Genomic DNA, 17,572 nt, shown 5'->3' on the forward strand with positions numbered 1-17,572 from the left:
CTTGTTACCATTATTATAATGAACTGTGAATGACTTAAGGAACTCATTTCTTCATTTATTCAATCTCCTTGGCCAAGGTTTTATTCATCTCAGTCATTATAATCATAGAACTCAAACTCTTTACCGAGACTTGACGGATTCCTTATTGACTAGTCATTAATTCTACAAGTATTTAAATCATACTCAATATCCATTCAACTAGCACCCCAGGATATTAGGTGTCCGGAATCAAAGTATAATAAATACATTGTTAATTACTATGATAGTCGCATGTAAAAGGAAACTCTATTACTATATTTATCTTGAGAATATTCTATTGACAAATATGCAGTAATTATAACCATTAGGAATTCTCAGAATGAGTCAGTTTAATGGTCATATTTCTATATGCACCATCTATATATATAAGTTAATAAACGAGATCTATTAATCATTATCCAATGAAGACCATTATATATATATTGATTTTTTCGGATTATTAATGTCCTTTTTAATAATTTTATGACAAAAAATAATTTAAATTAAATCATAAAAGATTTATCTCTCAATATTATGATCACTATCACAATGATAAATCTCTAAATTTAATTAAGAACGTTATTATATTAACATTTTAATATAATAACAATAACAAATTATTTGACACATGATTGATTAAATTGTGATCATACTCCTTATTCCCAACATGAACAATTTGTCCGGATGAACAGTAGTTTTTCTCATACCTTTTACACTTTTTGTTGCTATTTTCGTTCATTTTTACTTCTTCTTTGCGAAATCTTCTCGCGATTCTTCTCCCATAGCGAACGATTTCCGCAAAAAATGTAAGTGATGTTTGAGTAATTTTGAGAGAGATTCGAAGAGTAGCGATTTTGTGCGTATTGAAAAAGAAGTTTTATAATGAAGCACGAATGAATGTTAACGTTTTGAGGAATTTGAAGCGCATGTTATACACACATTTAATGATTTTGAATTTTTTTTGTGTTGAGTCAACTTGAATGGACTTAAATACAAAATTAGATGGATATATAGTATGATTATTTTTTAATTCATCCCTCAATATTCCAAATATGATACTTTGTACCTTTAGATAATTATTTTATATTTTATATATTTTTATAATTTTTATATTTATTTAATTTAAATAAAAAATCCTAAACGATATTCGTGTGTTACAAATTTATGATAAAGAGTATGAATCAAATCTATTAACTTTATATGAGCTATCAGCATATCACAAAGTATATACTAAGAGCATGTAGTGATTTTTGTTTATAATATAGTATTGATTTAAATTGGCTATTTTAAGTAAAAAAAATAAATATTTTTTTAAAATAAAATATTTTATTTAATTTTAAATTTATTTAAATATATTTTTTAAATATTTTTATTAAAAAATAAATTATTTATATTTTTTAAATTTAATAATATATTGTTTTAAAAAAATAAAAATAAAAGATATTTTTAATATTTAATTTTTTAAAAAAATTTATCTAATAAAAATAATATTTTTTTAAAATAAATAAATAAATAAATATTTTTTTAAAAATTAATCTAAACTGACCGGATAACTTATTAAAATTAAATTCATTAGCTATATGCCTATATCTATATCTAATAATATAAGAACCAAAAAGATAATTAGAGGGTGGTTTAAAGGATGGCACTCTCTTGAATGGAGTTCTAGTGATGTATTAAACCATTTTTTTTACTTTAGTCAATAATAACAATAAAAAATCTTATAATCTATAAATTCATTCCAACAAAATACATAAATTTAATTTTAATTTGGATTAAGTACTGTTTTCGTTCTTAAGATTTGGGGGTGAAAATTAAAATCATTCCTAACATTTTTTTGTTATTAAAATTATCCTCAACGTTACAAAATATTATAAAATCAATTTTTTTACTTTAATTTTATTTTTTTACTACATTACCCTTCATTATTAATAAAAATACTTAAAAATAATATTAAAAAATTAAAACAAACACCCCCACTCCTCTCCTCCCGTAACTCTCTCACCTCCTCACCCCACTCCCGACTCCCGACTCCCGACTCCCGTACCTTCCTCACCCCACTCCCGTAACTCCCATTCCTTTCTTCATGCCCCTCTCTTTAAAACTCCAATCCTAATTTCAACTTCAATTTTTTTTCTCGCCGCCGCCGCCACCCTACTTATTCGTTTCTAGGGATCGCCGCCGCCACCGTCGTGTGGTCATCGGGAGGGGGACTCCGCCGGCGCTGCTTCTTCTTCTGTTACTGCCTCTACTTCTTCTTCTATGACTGCTTGAACTTCTGATTCTGCTTGAACGTTTGCTTCCGCTTGAGTTTGAGTTTATGCTTTTTCTTTTGTGATTTTTTAATTTTTTAATTTTTTGTTGTTTTGCTGTTTTTTCATCTGAAAACTGAAATTGTAGTTGATGATTATTGAATTATTGTTTATTGAAATTGTTGTGATTATTAAAATTGTTATGTTTCTTCTGCCTTTAATTTTTTTATTGATTTATTTTGTTTTGTGAATATTGTTGTTAATTTGCTTTGTTTTGTTATGAGTAATGAGAAGAGAAAGGAGATTAAAAAAGAGTGAGAAGAGGAAGGGAAAGAGGGAAGGGAAAGAGGGGGTGAGGAAGTGGAAGTGAGGGGTGACTGGGTGAGTGAGAGAGTGGGATGAGGGGGTAAGAGAGTTAGCCAGGGGAGGGGTGGGAAAGGGGGTGGGTTTTGTTTTAATTTTTTATATTTTTATTAATTATTCTTATTAATAATAAAGGGTAATATAGTAAAAAAAATAAAATTAAAATAAAAAATGATAATTTTATAATATTTTGTAACGTTGAGGATGATTTTAATAATAAAAAAAGATCGGAAACGATTTTGATTTTCACCCCAAACTTTAGAAACGAAAACAGTACTTAACCCTTTTAATTTTAGTTTTTATTATCTTATCTTATTTTTATGTTACTTTCTTATCTTATCTTTATTTTTATCTTTTGTAAACAATACTTTATTTAGTTTTATTTTTATAATTCAATCAATAAAAAAATATATAACAAAATATTCTTTATCTTTACATAGTCTTCATGTATTCTTTGAAGTTTAGGTACTCTTTATATACTCTTTCAATCTTGTTACGACGAAACCCTTCCCCACCAGAACCTTCAAAGACGTATCCCAAAAACCCAGCTTCAAAAACGCAATCATGACTCTCCCAATCCTCTCATCCAATCATCTTCACTCCTTCATCTCGGCGGCCACCACTACAACAATCCTCTTATTCCTTCTCTCCTCTGTCGGGATCTCAACTTCACTTGCCGGAAACAGCCATGTAATCACATTCCGGTCACCCAACCTCTTTCCCGAAGGCCTCGCCTGGGATTCCAAGGGACAGCACTTTCTCGTCGGCTCCCTACGCCATCGCACCATCTCCGCCGTCTCCGACGCCGGCGTAGTGGAAACTCTAATCTCCGATCCTTCTCTCCCAGAAAACGTCACTGTTTTGGGGCTCTCCGTCGATTCACGCAACAACCGCGTCCTCGCCGTACTCCACGCGCTCAAACCCCTCCCTCCCTTCAACGCCCTCGCTGCCTACGACCTCCGCTCCGGCCAACGCCTATTCCTTTCCCTCCTCTCCTCCGCCGACAACGGCGAATCCGATGGCTCCGACGACGCCATCGCAAACGACGTCACGGTGGACTTCAAGGGAAACGCTTACGTCACTAACTCCGCAGGAAACTTCATCTGGAAAGTCAACGACAAAGGGGAAGCTTCGATCTTATCTAACTCCCGCAGGTTCACGGAACACCCCGTGGACCGCGAAGCATGGTATAGTTTCTGCGGCCTCAATGGCATCGGTTACGTCAGCAACGGTTACTTATTGGTGGTGCAATCGAATACGGGGAAGATGTTCAAGGTGGATGCTGAAGACGGCACCGCAAGGCTCGTGCTGCTGAACGACGATCTGATTGGCGCTGACGCTGTCGCTTTGAGGAGCGACGGTGTCGTTTTGGTTGTGTCACCTGTGGCTGGGAAGCTGTGGTTTCTGAAGAGCAACGATGGGTGGGGTGAGGCTGTGGTGTTTGACCAAATTGACCTTGACTTGGAAGGGTACCCAACTTCGGTGGTAGTTGGAGAGGGGGATAGGGCGTATGTGTTGTACGGGCGTATGAAGGAGGGTGTTTTGGGGAATTCGGAGAGGGAGAGTTTTGCCATTGAGGAAGTGAGGTCGCCTAAAGAAAGCAAGGGTGAGAATGTTTGGTTGTATGTGATGGTGGGAGTGGGGTTGGTTTTTTTCTGGTGTTGGAGGTTTCAAATGAGGCAGCTTGTCAACAACATGGATAAGAAGATCAACTGAATCACTTCACTCTCTTTAGTCTCTCCTCTTGTAAACCCAACTTCTTGTACTTAAATTATGTTTTTTTTTTTCTCCGCTTAAGAAAAGCTTTTTTTTTCAGTTATTATTAGAAAAGATTGCACATTTTACAATAAGAGAAAGAGAAATATTTTACTTCTCTTTTCGTTGCTATGGTTGTTCGGTTGTTCCATTATTTCGGGGTCATTTTCGACATGAACTGAAGACCACAATAAAGGTGGAAGATACTTTGAAATAGATTAAGGTTAATTTTGGGTAAACAATTTAATTAAATTTTTTTAAAAAAATAATTTAAATAATAAATAATTATATTAAAAATAATTTATAAATAAGTTATTTTGTATTTAAAATTTTAATTTTAAAAATATTTATTTTATAGAAATGCGATAAAAAGTAGTCGTATTATGAGAGAAGTTATTTTTTTTTAAATTTTCTGTTATAATTTGATTTTAAAAATTGCACCAAACATTAATACTATTATTTTTCATAAGTCAAAAATAAAAAAATTATTTTTAAAACATCCCAAACAGGCTCTAAATAATCTCCATTTCCTACGCATCTGAACGATTGGCTGATGTAGAACCTCACTAGCAAGAATGACTGCCATGTCTTTTTGGTGTAGTTGCCTCTTTTTATGGCACTTCAAGAACAAGCTCATTTTTAACAGCAGTCTATTCCAATGATTACTGCAGTGAGTCGAATTAAAGCTCGGTCGTAGGAATTTCTAAAAGTCACGAAAAGCAACATTCTACCTAGGAACCCCGGGCTACCGGGGATTGCTACATTACTTGGTCTCGACTTCTTACAGATTTTGTGAAACTTAATGTTGACGGCTCCTTTTATGCCCATAGAAACAATGTGGCGTGTGGTGGAGGGTTTAGAGATGCAGATGATAGATTTTTGAAAGGTTTCTCATGCAATTTAGGTGGCTGCTCTATTATGCATGCTGAATTATGGGCAATCGTTCATGGCCTGCAAATTGCGGTAGTTAGCGGATACCATTCCATTGTCGTAGAATCTGATTCAGCTGCGGTTATCAAGTTCATCAATCATGGTTGCTCCTCAACTCATTTTTGTGCCCCCATCATTCAAGACATCTGTATCATGGCTGCTCGCTTGCAGAGCACTATTTGATTACATTCCCTTCGTGAAGCTAACTCAGTAGCAAACGCTCTAGCCTAAAAAAGGCAGGACATGTCTCATGGTTTACATCTGTTCGATAGAATACCATCTAATATTCGTTATGCACTCTTTTGTGATTGTTACGAGACCCTCCATTTAAGAGGTTTTGTGATTGTTACGAGACCCTCCATTTAAGAGGGTCTTGATCTGTTCCTTTTTCTTTTCGCATTTTTCTTTTCTGGTTTTTTCTTGTGTTTGGGGTTCTTCCCCCAAAAATTAGGCCAAAAACTTGTGGTTCAATATAATCTTTATAACTTGTTTTTTATTTTGTAGTTAAATTTTTATTGTGCATTTTAATTATTATTTTTAATCAAGTCCCCCTCAGGTATATATCTATAATATGCAGTTTCGTTTAATTTTTATGAACAGGAAGAATTTAATTACAAACCTCTACAAAATTACATAACCTTCTAAATTATTTTTATAAAAACACTTGCAATAACATGGTATGTCAAACCAATGTTGATGTTTACAATGGAAAGCGGATGAAAACGAGTCTCTTCCAAAGACGGGAAAAGAAAACTTGTTCTTGGAATTAAAACAGTAGAAATGAAGCTGAAGGTAGTAAAATTGAACCAGGATTCTTACTTGAATATATAGTTTTTATTTTATTTACAACTAGTATCGCTTCTCATGAAGCAAAAAAATAATGATCTGCCCACTGAAAGAAGCAAGCAGATGCATAATATCACGGACAATCTAAAATCTAGGCAGCTGGTGAAGAAACTCAAGATGATGCCACCTTGGGCTCATCCAACCATTTCCACACCATCACTAAACCAGTTCCATCTCCGGTAAAGAAGAGACCACCAGGACCTATCTCAAGTGATCGCACTTCTCGTCTTGCAAATAACCGACCCCTCTCTGAAAATCTGTAAAAGGAGGAGCAGTTAGGAGGGTCAACAGCATAGAAGAGTATGTATAACAGACATAATGAAAGTTGTGAAACAATACAAGTGTTAAGTTCACTCACGATGGCAATTCATAAAGGCGAACTGAATTGTCAAGGCAAGAGCAAAACAATATTGGCTTGGCATCTACATCAGTCATCCCACAAAGTGCAAGAACACCCTATAACAAAATAAAAGATATTGATTGGGTGAATAAACTAACTTCTTGATTACCATAATAAGAAACATTAGCTTGAGAAAACACCATATACTTATAATATAGCTTCTTTATAATTATGTAACTTACATTCTCCTCTCTGTGTGTGTATGTCACTTTCAAAGATCCCTCTTCAGTGGCAACCCAGACCTTGACTGTGCAGTCAAACGAACTTGATAACAAATAAGAGTCCCAACAAATAAGGGATGTTACTGTGTCAGCATGTCCGCTAAGGGTCATTTTACAATCTAATGTATCCATATCCCAAACCTGAATAAAACAAGATAGACATTGCTTTAATAAGGTTACTGTGTACTGTGCAGGAAGAAGCAGCAAGCAATTGTGTAGCTAATAAAGGAAGACAGCAACCGATCCAAGATCATTATGACCAAAAGTAAACATTATGAAGAAAAAGAAAGAACAAAAGAAAGAACTCATACATGTTACCAAAGTGCGAAATCAGAATGAAGAAACTGATCTTCAGAAGATTATATATTAAATTTGTCCAATCTCATGTTTAAAAAAATTCACATATTCTAACTAGCTCTTCATAGACCAATATATCCAATTTTGAGGGAATATACAAAGAACAGACAATAGACACACCTTAATGCTGTGGTCCATGGACCCTGAATATAGCATCTTGCCTCCAACTGCTAGGCAAACTACATCGCTGGTGTGGCCATTTAGTGATGCAACCAGTTTAAAAGGAGATATAGATTCAGAACCGCCTCTCCATGCAGAAATTACTCCATCCTGCAATTTATCATCAGATGATATAAAAATTAGTACAGTTCAGCTGTAAAAACACAATCATCAAATTGCTAGCTACATTTCATAAGGTTCCTGTATTAGAAAACGTGGCAACTGCCGCAGGTAAATTACCTCATCCCCAGCAAAAAGGGTTTCGCTGCCAACAATGATGGAAAGAGCTCGCCCCTTTGGTCCATCTAAAGTAAACTCTAGTGCAGCCTGAACATTCCAAGCCTTCACAATAGCCACAACCACATAATCAGACTTTAGATTAGATGCAAATCACCTATCTATAAGATATAATATGACAATGATATAAACAGGACTGAAGTGAGATCTTACTTTGACAGCATTCCTCAGACCAATAAAAATCCATGGACCCTCGCTGATCATAGAAATAACCTCTGCTCCAAGATTTACCACATTGACACATTTTCCAGTATGGCAGTCCCATGTCCGGATTGTCCCATCAGTGCTTCCAGAATATAATTTATCTGATCCAGCTGGAAGTGCAATCCCAGTGATAACCTGTTGACAAATGTCCACAAATTATGATTACAAACAATATTTAGACACCTATCCAACCATAAACGGAAAGCTATTAAAAGAAGATATTTACAAAGACAAAAAGTTGAATATCCGTGAGTTTAATGTATCATTCTATAAGGTGGCATTAGACCCCAATTACCTTCTTGTGTTCTCGAAGCTTTGCTAATGTTGAAAAGCCATCACCATAAAACCATGAATGCAAATCGCGACAGTGCTCACCGCGTACACAATTGCCATTCACCCAGTATCTACAAATACTTTGTGATGGCTTCTGATAATCCCTAGCAAGACTACCTCCTCCCATCTTTCTTATGAATACATTCTTCGAGTTATGCTTAGGGGAAGACTTATTATTAGAAGAGGAATGGCGCTTCTTCATGCACTTATGAGAATAAGTACTATTGCCATTACAATATCCAGTATTTGGTGGTATTGGTGTTTCTCTGTGCAAAAAACTGCACGGGTTTCTGTTGCATTTCCCAGCTTGCCAGTAGACACACGTTATCGCTCTTGCACCAAAACGTTCAGTCCTTCTTGCAGCCTTTATATCCATATTGCTCTAAAAAAAATTACACATTCCAATAAGATCCCATATCAGGCATATTCTACAGTCCATCAATAACATCCTCCACTACTCATGCTGTCATCCAAAACTGAACAATAACTTACCTTCCAGAATCAATTCAACAATCAAAACCCCAAACTACATGCTCACCAAATATTCCATTAACCAAACCCTAGTACACTTAGTTACAACGTAAAAGACAAACAAGAAAACAAAAACAAACGATGACGGTGCTTCCAGATTGCGGAACTTGACGTCCACCAAAACCGGAGGAATGAGTGGAAATCCAAATAATGCAAATCAACTTTAATCATGACTACGCTATCATCCTACCCCTTTCCCCTATATACCGTATCGCCAACCCTTCAGAAAACCCTAATAAAGAAATCAAAAGGAACCATAAAATTGAAACCCTAATTTTCCACCAGGGGAGTGCGTAACCCTTCACTGAGGTCAATATAATCGGAGAGAACAAACATTCTTGTGGATCATCCATCATACGAGGAAGAACCCTAAAAGGAGAATCTGCTAATGTTTTCGTGTGCGAGAAGAGGCAAACCTGAGAAAGAGTATTGGATCGGAAATCGCACAGCAGAGAGACGAGAGATCCAAATTCTCAAAAGAAGATTTTGACTTGCAAAAGAAGCGCAGAGAACAGAAATGTGTCTTGTGGGAGTGTGGGTATCCACCTATTTATAGGTTATTACGAGGGAACACACAGTCTTTTTTTTATTATTATTCATATTTTATTATTTTCTTTCTCTTTTTCTCTCGCGCTTTTTTTACCCTTTTTTTGGGCCTTTTCCATTTATTGAATACACATACATCAAAGGCTCAAAGCTTTTTATTTTTAGTTTAAAGAATGTCTTTAAATTATTAGAGTTTAGCAAAATATGATCTAAAGATACATGTTAAAAATTACTTATTAAAATTTTTTTAATTTTTTTATATTTATTATATATTTATTAAAATAAAAAGTTTTAAAAAATTTACTAAAATAATCTTAACATAAGTTAGGACACATATTAACTAAATTCATTACTAATTAACAAAATCTTTTAAGTTAAATCCATTATTTTTGGGTAGCGAACCTTTGTGAAGGTAGTTAAAAGAAGTGAACTTGAAAGTCTTCAATTTAAAGGATGATGTTGAGTTTCAGGAATAAGTTGGACCCTTTGTGCAATTGATTTCCTTACTTTTGAGGAGGTCAAAAGATTAAGAAACTAGTCGGTCAATGAGATCACATATCCAATTGACACTATTGAGTCATTATTGATTCTTCGATTTTTGCATTTATTTCTATTTTTGGTACTTTTTTGTTTTTAGAATTTCCTAAAACTAACCTTTGACTTTTCCATTATTCCTTAACAAAAGGTAAAAACATAAACCAATAAGAGCTTAATCAGTTAATTGTATGTTTGGTCTATGTTTTCATTTTTAATACCTTTTGTGTTCAAAATTTTATGAAGAAATAAAGTTGGACGAAAATGAAAATAGAGTATGTAATTATGGATTATCAAACCAAATAAGCTCTTATATTTTAGAGAGTACAAAATATTCACTATAATCTAATCATACGCCCTGATTAACTAGTATATTCAATTTCTTATGCACTGCATGAACGATCATTTGAATAGTTAAATTTAATTAGCTGAGAAATTAAAATAGTTTACAATGGTCTTCTCTTGTATGTATATTGATTGTCGAGGGACTCTCAATTGGAATGCTTCCTGTGAACTAGAATTCTGCCACTCTTTTTATGTGTTTTGCCTAATATAAGAGCCAAAAATTTTCAGCCTAAACAACTAATTAAAGTCTAGCATAACCCTAGATATTGTCCCTTCTCCAACAGAAATCATTCCTCTCCTTTTTCCTAGGAGAATATCCTCTATGATTTATGAATCAAATAAACCCCACAATACGGAATCATACACTCAATCATATTTAACCATGCTATATACACTTCGTAATCATAATTATGTGGTTTCAACAAGTACATGCCTTATTGTCACTCGAGTAAAGCGATAAACACAAGATGGTTCACATATAAATAGTGATATCACAGAACTTTCTTTAAGAGGATATATTAGGAAAACACCAAACCACAAGAAACAGAAAAGATGACACAAACTGCGTTCCTCCGCACAACAACGGCATACCGGAGGTGATCATCTGCCGGCACAAACACTAACAATAATGGCCAGTAAGTATCGCTTCGTGAGCAGCACTAGTGTAGCATGCACCCTTCAAACATAATATTCCGCTTCACAGGTTTCACTTATCTACTATTAACATTCCATAACCATATGCCAACTTCCCAATATACACAGCTGCAACTAAACTCTTATCTGATTGCTCCAAGCAAATTGGCACCATCAAGCTTTGCACCTTCCAAGTGCTGAGTAAATAATAAAAGGAAAAAGTAGTGAATATATGCTAGACTATCATACTTCGAACAGCAAATAGTTATTCTCATTAGTTAGTGTGGTTGATCATGATGAGAGTAATTCTTAGAGAGATTGTGGAGCTACGAGCTTAAAAGTCTTCAACTTTCTGAAACGAGTATCTTACCAAATTTTTGGGTTCTTGGCACATTGCTAGGAGTTCCCCAATTCAATGCACATTTCTACTCTACATTCTCAGTCTTTTACTAGTACAGTGGTAATAGAAAACACACATACATCACTCCTCTCTTTTCTTGCTTTCACTTTGGCTTAGTCATGCACTCATGCACTCATGCACTCATGCTACTCATCTATATGATAAAGAGGACAATAAAACCAGCCATCTATGCATATGTTGCATTTGCATATATTGCTATATTTGCAGTTGGGAGCAAAGTCAGAATCCAATCAAAAAGAAATCAGAAACTTCATATCTCTTCCTACATAAAAATTACTACTGATTGGTTAAATTGCTTAAAATGAAGCACTTGGTTTTGGTTACAACTAGCAGTTTTTATGAAGCAATAAGTAGAATTGAGTGGGCTCTGGACCTAACTCAACCCCAAGAGTTAGTTCTAGATGTGTGGATTACCTCACACTTATGAACATCACACAGAGACAACTCAATTATTGCTCCAAGATTCCCCTTCCTAAGGTCTTCATAAATAGCAAGAAATTTCAAATTAATAAAAAAGAGTTAGCTAAATTACGTACTGTCTCTCGAAGATTGACATGACGTAGATAAGCTCGTTGAAGGTTAGCACCCTTCAAGTTAGCATTGTTCAATTTTGCACCCTGAGAAGAACATAAATGATTTCATAATAAGGAAACACTTCACACTAACCATAAAGACAATTTGATGGAAGATGCCTGAACTTAATTATTAGTAAAGCATATATAATTATGATAGATTTAATACAAAATTACAGTACCATCTTTTTCTTAATATAACACATGCCTCCCTTATTTTGCATTCTACATAAGCCTCTTCCTTTATTTTTTCCGAAATAACTTAGGCCTTCCTTAATTTTTTTTGTTAGAAAAAGGTCAAAGAAATTTCAAACTTATAACATACAAAGTTTTTTCATAATTTTGTTAGATACCCCACATCATTCTACATAATTTTGTTAGATACCCCACATCATCCATCTATACATGTATGATTCATTAATATTATTATTATAAATCAGCAAAGTTTGCAACCTCCAATAAGTGGCATTAATTTCCAGAACCGGTACAGATACACATGTTATCAAATATCTTGCAAAGCTAGAGAACCACATCATGGATAAAATGTTTTTGGAGGAAATCTGTGCAATTTATCAACCAAAAGGAGCAAGAGGTGAAAAATATTCCAAATATGGTAAACTGATTATTCTGCAATCATTTTCAACATTTTCCCTGGAAAAAACAACCCTTTTATATAAATCCCATACAGGTCCAGAATAAATTACCTTTAAGTTAGCTCCTTCTAGGACAGCCCCCTCTAAATTGGCATTAGTAAGATCTGCATTCTGAGAAAATCAAATGTGCTAATTATTAGTCATCAGAATCTTTCAACCAAGACATGGTGCTGCTTGTATCAAACTAACCCATCTCATGGGTATCAAAATCATCCATCAAGCAACATATACAAGTAAATGTTATTTTTTTACTCTAATTATGTATTAAATATTAACACTTTAATCATACTACATTCTTATGTTGTTTTTGTTGGGGATTTTTTTCCCCGGCTTTGTTCTTGATGTTGATGTGGAAAGGAGGGTAGGGGGAGGGACAAAACAAAAGACTAGCAGCCTAACTGCACTGTCACTGTCCACGACACTCTGCCCAACCATCAAGGAAACAATATTGTCTAATGATCTCAAATCCCCAACCAACCAAAGATCATTTCAGCCAATTCAGTAATACGGTGGCCATCCAAAACCCACAAAGTTGTGAACCCTCTGTTAGTCTCTACTCTCTAACTCACTCTCCCTCTCTTCGTCTATGTCTCTCGATCACGGCTCTATCTTATTAGGAGTTTTAAAAAAAATTCAATATGCTGTACTGATGTTGATAACGTTCCTCTGCCAGGGGAATAACAAATAGACAAATGGAAGAATATACTGGAAGATACTTCATATCAAATGCTTTTAGTAACCAAGAGAGCAAAAGCGAAAACACAAACATATGCGTGCAAGTTAATGATTCAGATTGTTGAACCTGTAGGTGTGCAGAACGCAGATCAGCTCCACAGAAGCTACAATCTACTAGGCACGCATCTGCAGAATAAGGTTTCAAACAAATGACGTCATTTTCAAGTATAGTGTTTTGACATACTCAAAAAAAAGGGAGAAAATTGCACCTTCCAATTTCACTTGGTTTCCGTAACAAATATACCACCAACAAGGATGGAGACCAAATTAAAATATTAAGCTGGAAGCTAGGAGAATAAATTAAAGGAGAGCACAAAAGCTAGGGCTTGATTTACACTATATCTGCTGCCTTTGTGCTTATAAATATTCTGTCTTCAAGTTCATCATTATCTAAAATGGCATTTTCCAGAAACAGCAAGCATATTGCTTACGATTAATTCACAGCGCAGGTTGAGTAATTGACAAATTTAGGAACCTTGATTCACCTTACAAAGTGATTCATTCAAGTTAGGTCTTATAAAATTCAAAGGAAAATTCAGTGGACAACTCTTAGGCAAGTGAGATTGTGCAGTAGAGAATATTGTACAATATACAGCTAATAGAAGAAATATATATAACTAAGATGAATGTGTTATGGGTCAGTGGGTGTACAGACAGAGGATATAACCAAGGGAAATTTGGTGTGGCATCTATCAAACTGAAGATAGGACACTTTATCAAGGTATTTTAGTCATATAAGAAGACCAAAGGAAATAGAAGCCCCGTGAAACATAAGATGGTTTTACTGAAAATTTGGTTTTCATATAATCCCATAGGACAACTAATCCATGTAGCCAACCCCATATGGCGAGACAAGGCTTAGTTGTTCTTTATTGGTTATAATGAAACAGCAACAATGACAAGGTATTGCAAGGCAAAAATACATACATGGTGGAACTATCAAGTGATAAACCAGCATTTAGCTGTAAAAACTATTGATCTGCTGTATCAAAACGGACAAAAAGCACATAAAGATAATAACAGACCTTGTAAATTTGCACTCTGAAGGCATGCACCAGCCAATAAAGCACCACGAAGATTTGCCCCAGTAAATTCACATCTTCCCTAGGCAAGATTAAATAACTAAGAGGCCGAAAAATGCATACAATAAATAAACAAACAAAATTCCTCAGTGACTTACTCCCGCAAAGTTGCATTGTGAAAGATGGAAGCCTCAGCATCAACATCCTATTAAATTGAGAATAGGTAGGTATCAAGATAACATGCACAATGTGGTTAGTACCAGCCAATTTTACAATCCCGCACCTAACTAATACAAGACAAGCTCACAAGCATAAAACTTGACAAATTTTGAAACATAATCTTGGAAAATGTGTTCTTTTTCATATTAGCAAGTCTGCATTAATAAGTAACATTGATCATTTGCAAATAATTACACTAAAAAGATGTATATTTTTTAGATGATCATAAAATTGGATTTTAAATTGTACACAAATTGAAGAAACAGCCCATACTAAATTCCCCCCAATCTTAAGTAATTTTGCCAGACTTAACTTGTTGAATTGACACGCAAGTATTACAAGTCTAGTCAGAATCATACTTACCCGAAACTTTGCACACTGAAGGTTTGCTCTTGAAAAGAACACATTTTTTAGACAAGCATAGCTGAAATCTACAAAGGATAAATCCTGAAAATCCAAATCAAAAGACAGAAAATGTCAGAGATATTATTCTCCATACATTGATCACTTAAGATTCCCTACGAATATGACTTAGATCCCCTTAACATATTACATTGGTTCATCGTCTTGTTACTTCAATTTCTCTCCACATAAGGTAACAAGTCACATGTCACGAACATTCTTAAAGTGCTACATTAGTATAATATTGAAAGAACATACGGATATAAGAGTAACTAATGAGTAGTGAAAACTTAGTATAACTGACAAAACTTGTGTTAATGACACTAGATAAAGCTAAATTAAAGACAAGGTATGTATTTGACATCTGAAGGTCAATGCACCACTCTGTCAAAATACATTACATTAATTAAATAACTGCTTTCACAAGTGATCTATGAGTCTAAAATAATGTTAAAAAGTATAATAATGATCTCGAAATTTACCAGTTTAGAGAGGTCAAGGCCAGAAAGATTAACCCCTCGAAACCTAACTTTATCAGATTGTATGCACTTGATAATATCAGTCCGTGTTAACTCTGTATGGAGGTCATCATCTTCCTTCCTCTTATTAAGGACAGTATTAATTCCATCTATTAGCCCCTGATATTTCAAAAGTACTCACAGGATCAGCCAATCAGGGATTCCATGAAGGCCTGAAGTTTAAGTTTCTTACTTTCTTTTCAAAATGATCAAGCAACTGGAGCAAAGCTATAGGAAGGTATATGAGGAAATTAAAGTTCAACATTAAGGCATATGGAGCTATCAAAGCGATAATAGCAGGTGCAAGTATGCATTCTATTTGTTTACGATACAATGAAGGACATTCTTTACATTTAAGAAGGGGGTAATTCCATCACAGGTTGCTCTTCTCAATACAGATGTCAAAACAAATGTGAACTGTGTACTAAAATTTAAAACATCAAAACCTTTCTTTGATTAAAATTTAAAAACACATTATCAATATAATGATGGTGCATGGCACTCCCATGATGATGATATTCTTATGACAAATCGATGAAGGAACTCATTTACACATGTTTTAGTCAAAGCTGAAAACTAGACAGTACAATGATGACAATCTTAGAACTACACAAAGCAAACAAGAAGCAGTCTAAGAATGTAAATTTCAGCTTTCAAATCATCGAACCACAATCCATTGGAAAAGAGCAATACTCACAAGTAACTGATAGTACTCAGCCTCCCGCAATAGTTCATTATATTCAGAGTCCTCCAGAGTAGGCACCACACCATCTCTCAACCAATTAAGAATGTGACGGAAGTGTTTACCATCCCTGTCAACAAAGACATATCCCTGCAATCACTCATTGCAATTTTCACCAAATCAATAAACAAAGCCAAAAGTGCATAATTGAGGAAACCATATACAAGTATAAACAAAGAAACAAAGAAAGACAGAATTTGACATTGCCTTATCAGAATCTAGGCAGAGAGTATGGCGACCACTGAACATAGCAGCCAGCATTGAATCAGGCTCCCGCTGAGTCAACGTATCAGTGGTGGTGCAGAATTTCTTGCCCCCTGCGAAAATTTTTCACGAACAAGGACCAAAACACATAATTATGACAGATATTCATCTTTCCTCAACCAAACATTGAACGGTCCAAACTCCAAAATAGTAAATTCGCAATTACATAAAATCCCTAATTCTAGAGAATTGGGGGAAAAGAGATTGGAATGAATGAGAGAGATAAGAAACATACCGATGTTGAGGCGAACGACAGAAGGCGAATGGGATTCGGCGTCCTTCATTGTAGGCAGAGAAAGAAAGAGAAGGAAGAGTGTCGCAGTCGCAGGACTCGCACCAAAACTACGAGCTCAAGCTTCCATGGCACAACACTGACACTATTTTTCGGTTTTGCGATTTGGAACAAAGGAATCAGGAATTTACAAAACGTTCTCTTCAGTTGAGTTGAGGATAGAGATTGCCGAAAAAAGAAATTGCTACTAACTACTTCCTCCTTTTTTTATTTATTATTTATTTTTATTTTTTAGCTTAATTTTAATTTTGTACAATGTTTTTCTTTATTGTAGAAAATTTATCATTCAATTATCAATTACTATATCATCAATAAATAAAGTATTACAAGTTATTATATTTTTTCTTCATTAATTAAGGATAATTTGTTAATATTAATTTAAATTAGTTATCAAATCAATCATTATATATTTATGTATAAATATATATTATTTAATTTATTTTAATATATATTTATTAGTCGAAATAGTTACTTTCGAAAGACTAAGCTGATTCGAAATGCTAATGAAGAGTCAGGAAGGAAGTAGAGGCCAGAAAGACGCACGTGCAAGTACGAAGTGAAAATTATTTGACACAGACTCGATTTCAATATCTTGACAAATCGAACAATTACTCGAATAAAGAATCGAATAAATGTTCGAACGGAGAATCGAGCAGTTACACGAATAAAAAAGTCAAAGGCTTTCTATGAGTTAAGAAGTTGTTGGTAACGTTCATGGGCAAAAGAGTGAGAACAGTTACCTAGGAATTCGCATACAAGGCAGCATCATGTAATTAATGGTCGGTTATGAAATAGAACTATAAATATTAGTAAGTTTTATGAAATGAGAGTTTGGCCGTTTCTTCATAAATACACTCAAGCACACTCACATCACAGAGAATTTTTTAGTCTATATTCGAGTTCAATTTCTGTAGGATTTCTTTCATGTCTTTAATTTTCCATTTACAATTTTTGTAAACTTTATTTTTTCCTATCCGATTTATCTTCAAAGCATATTTGAATTTCATT

The 17,572-nt window shown here is 34.4% G+C and overlaps 3 protein-coding genes across 4 annotated transcripts; 1 reads left to right on the top strand and 2 right to left on the bottom strand.

Moving 5' to 3' along the window:
* The first annotated feature begins 1,998 nt into the window (after positions 1-1,998).
* LOC112716840 (uncharacterized) lies at positions 1,999-4,518 on the top strand. Its single transcript, XM_025768856.3, has one exon. It carries the CDS (start codon positions 3,198-3,200, stop codon positions 4,347-4,349), a length of 1,152 nt encoding a protein of 383 aa, XP_025624641.1. The 5' UTR covers positions 1,999-3,197; the 3' UTR covers positions 4,350-4,518.
* Positions 4,519-6,111: 1,593 nt separating this feature from the next.
* LOC112716841 (zinc finger CCCH domain-containing protein 48) lies at positions 6,112-9,243 on the bottom strand. Of its 2 annotated transcripts, XM_025768858.3 has the most exons (8): positions 9,083-9,207; positions 8,098-8,517; positions 7,752-7,937; positions 7,542-7,643; positions 7,263-7,412; positions 6,747-6,926; positions 6,523-6,620; positions 6,112-6,421 (listed from the first exon to the last, which is right to left on the bottom strand). In XM_025768858.3, exons 2-8 carry the CDS (start codon positions 8,509-8,511, stop codon positions 6,277-6,279), a joined length of 1,275 nt encoding a protein of 424 aa, XP_025624643.1. In that variant the 5' UTR covers positions 8,512-8,517; positions 9,083-9,207; the 3' UTR covers positions 6,112-6,276. The 2 variants fall into 2 exon arrangements, with proteins under 2 accessions (XP_025624643.1, XP_025624642.1); XM_025768857.3 differs by having other exon boundaries at positions 8,098-9,243.
* Positions 9,244-10,464: 1,221 nt separating this feature from the next.
* On the bottom strand, positions 10,465-16,802 carry LOC112716842 (FH protein interacting protein FIP2). Its single transcript, XM_025768859.3, has 11 exons — positions 16,508-16,802; positions 16,216-16,325; positions 15,964-16,098; positions 15,231-15,386; positions 14,710-14,793; positions 14,286-14,332; positions 14,131-14,204; positions 13,173-13,231; positions 12,422-12,481; positions 11,682-11,762; positions 10,465-10,921 (listed from the first exon to the last, which is right to left on the bottom strand). Exons 1-11 carry the CDS (start codon positions 16,554-16,556, stop codon positions 10,868-10,870), a joined length of 909 nt encoding a protein of 302 aa, XP_025624644.1. The 5' UTR covers positions 16,557-16,802; the 3' UTR covers positions 10,465-10,867.
* Positions 16,803-17,572: the final 770 nt, after the last annotated feature.

This window comes from Arachis hypogaea, chromosome 10, assembly GCF_003086295.3.
Source record: "Arachis hypogaea cultivar Tifrunner chromosome 10, arahy.Tifrunner.gnm2.J5K5, whole genome shotgun sequence".
Taxonomy (NCBI): Eukaryota; Viridiplantae; Streptophyta; class Magnoliopsida; order Fabales; family Fabaceae; genus Arachis; species Arachis hypogaea.

What these genes read in the sequence shown, in the direction of transcription:
- LOC112716840 (XM_025768856.3), top strand. Translation starts at nt 3,198, where the DNA reads ATGACTCTCCCAATCCTCTCATCCAATCATCTTCACTCCTTCATCTCG.
- LOC112716841 (XM_025768857.3), bottom strand. Translation starts at nt 8,511, where the DNA reads ATGGATATAAAGGCTGCAAGAAGGACTGAACGTTTTGGTGCAAGAGCG. An exon ending in GTCTGAGGAATGCTGTCAAA is followed by an intron (nt 7,644 to 7,751) that starts GTAAGATCTCAC and finishes GCTATTGTGAAG; the next exon opens with GCTTGGAATGTTCAGGCTGC. An exon ending in CCCTTTTTGCTGGGGATGAG is followed by an intron (nt 7,413 to 7,541) that starts GTAATTTACCTG and finishes GATAAATTGCAG; the next exon opens with GATGGAGTAATTTCTGCATG.
- LOC112716842 (XM_025768859.3), bottom strand. Translation starts at nt 16,556, where the DNA reads ATGAAGGACGCCGAATCCCATTCGCCTTCTGTCGTTCGCCTCAACATC. An exon ending in TGCGTTCTGCACACCTACAG is followed by an intron (nt 12,482 to 13,172) that starts GTTCAACAATCT and finishes TGATTTTCTCAG; the next exon opens with AATGCAGATCTTACTAATGC. An exon ending in TAGAAGGAGCTAACTTAAAG is followed by an intron (nt 11,763 to 12,421) that starts GTAATTTATTCT and finishes TGTTCTTCTCAG; the next exon opens with GGTGCAAAATTGAACAATGC.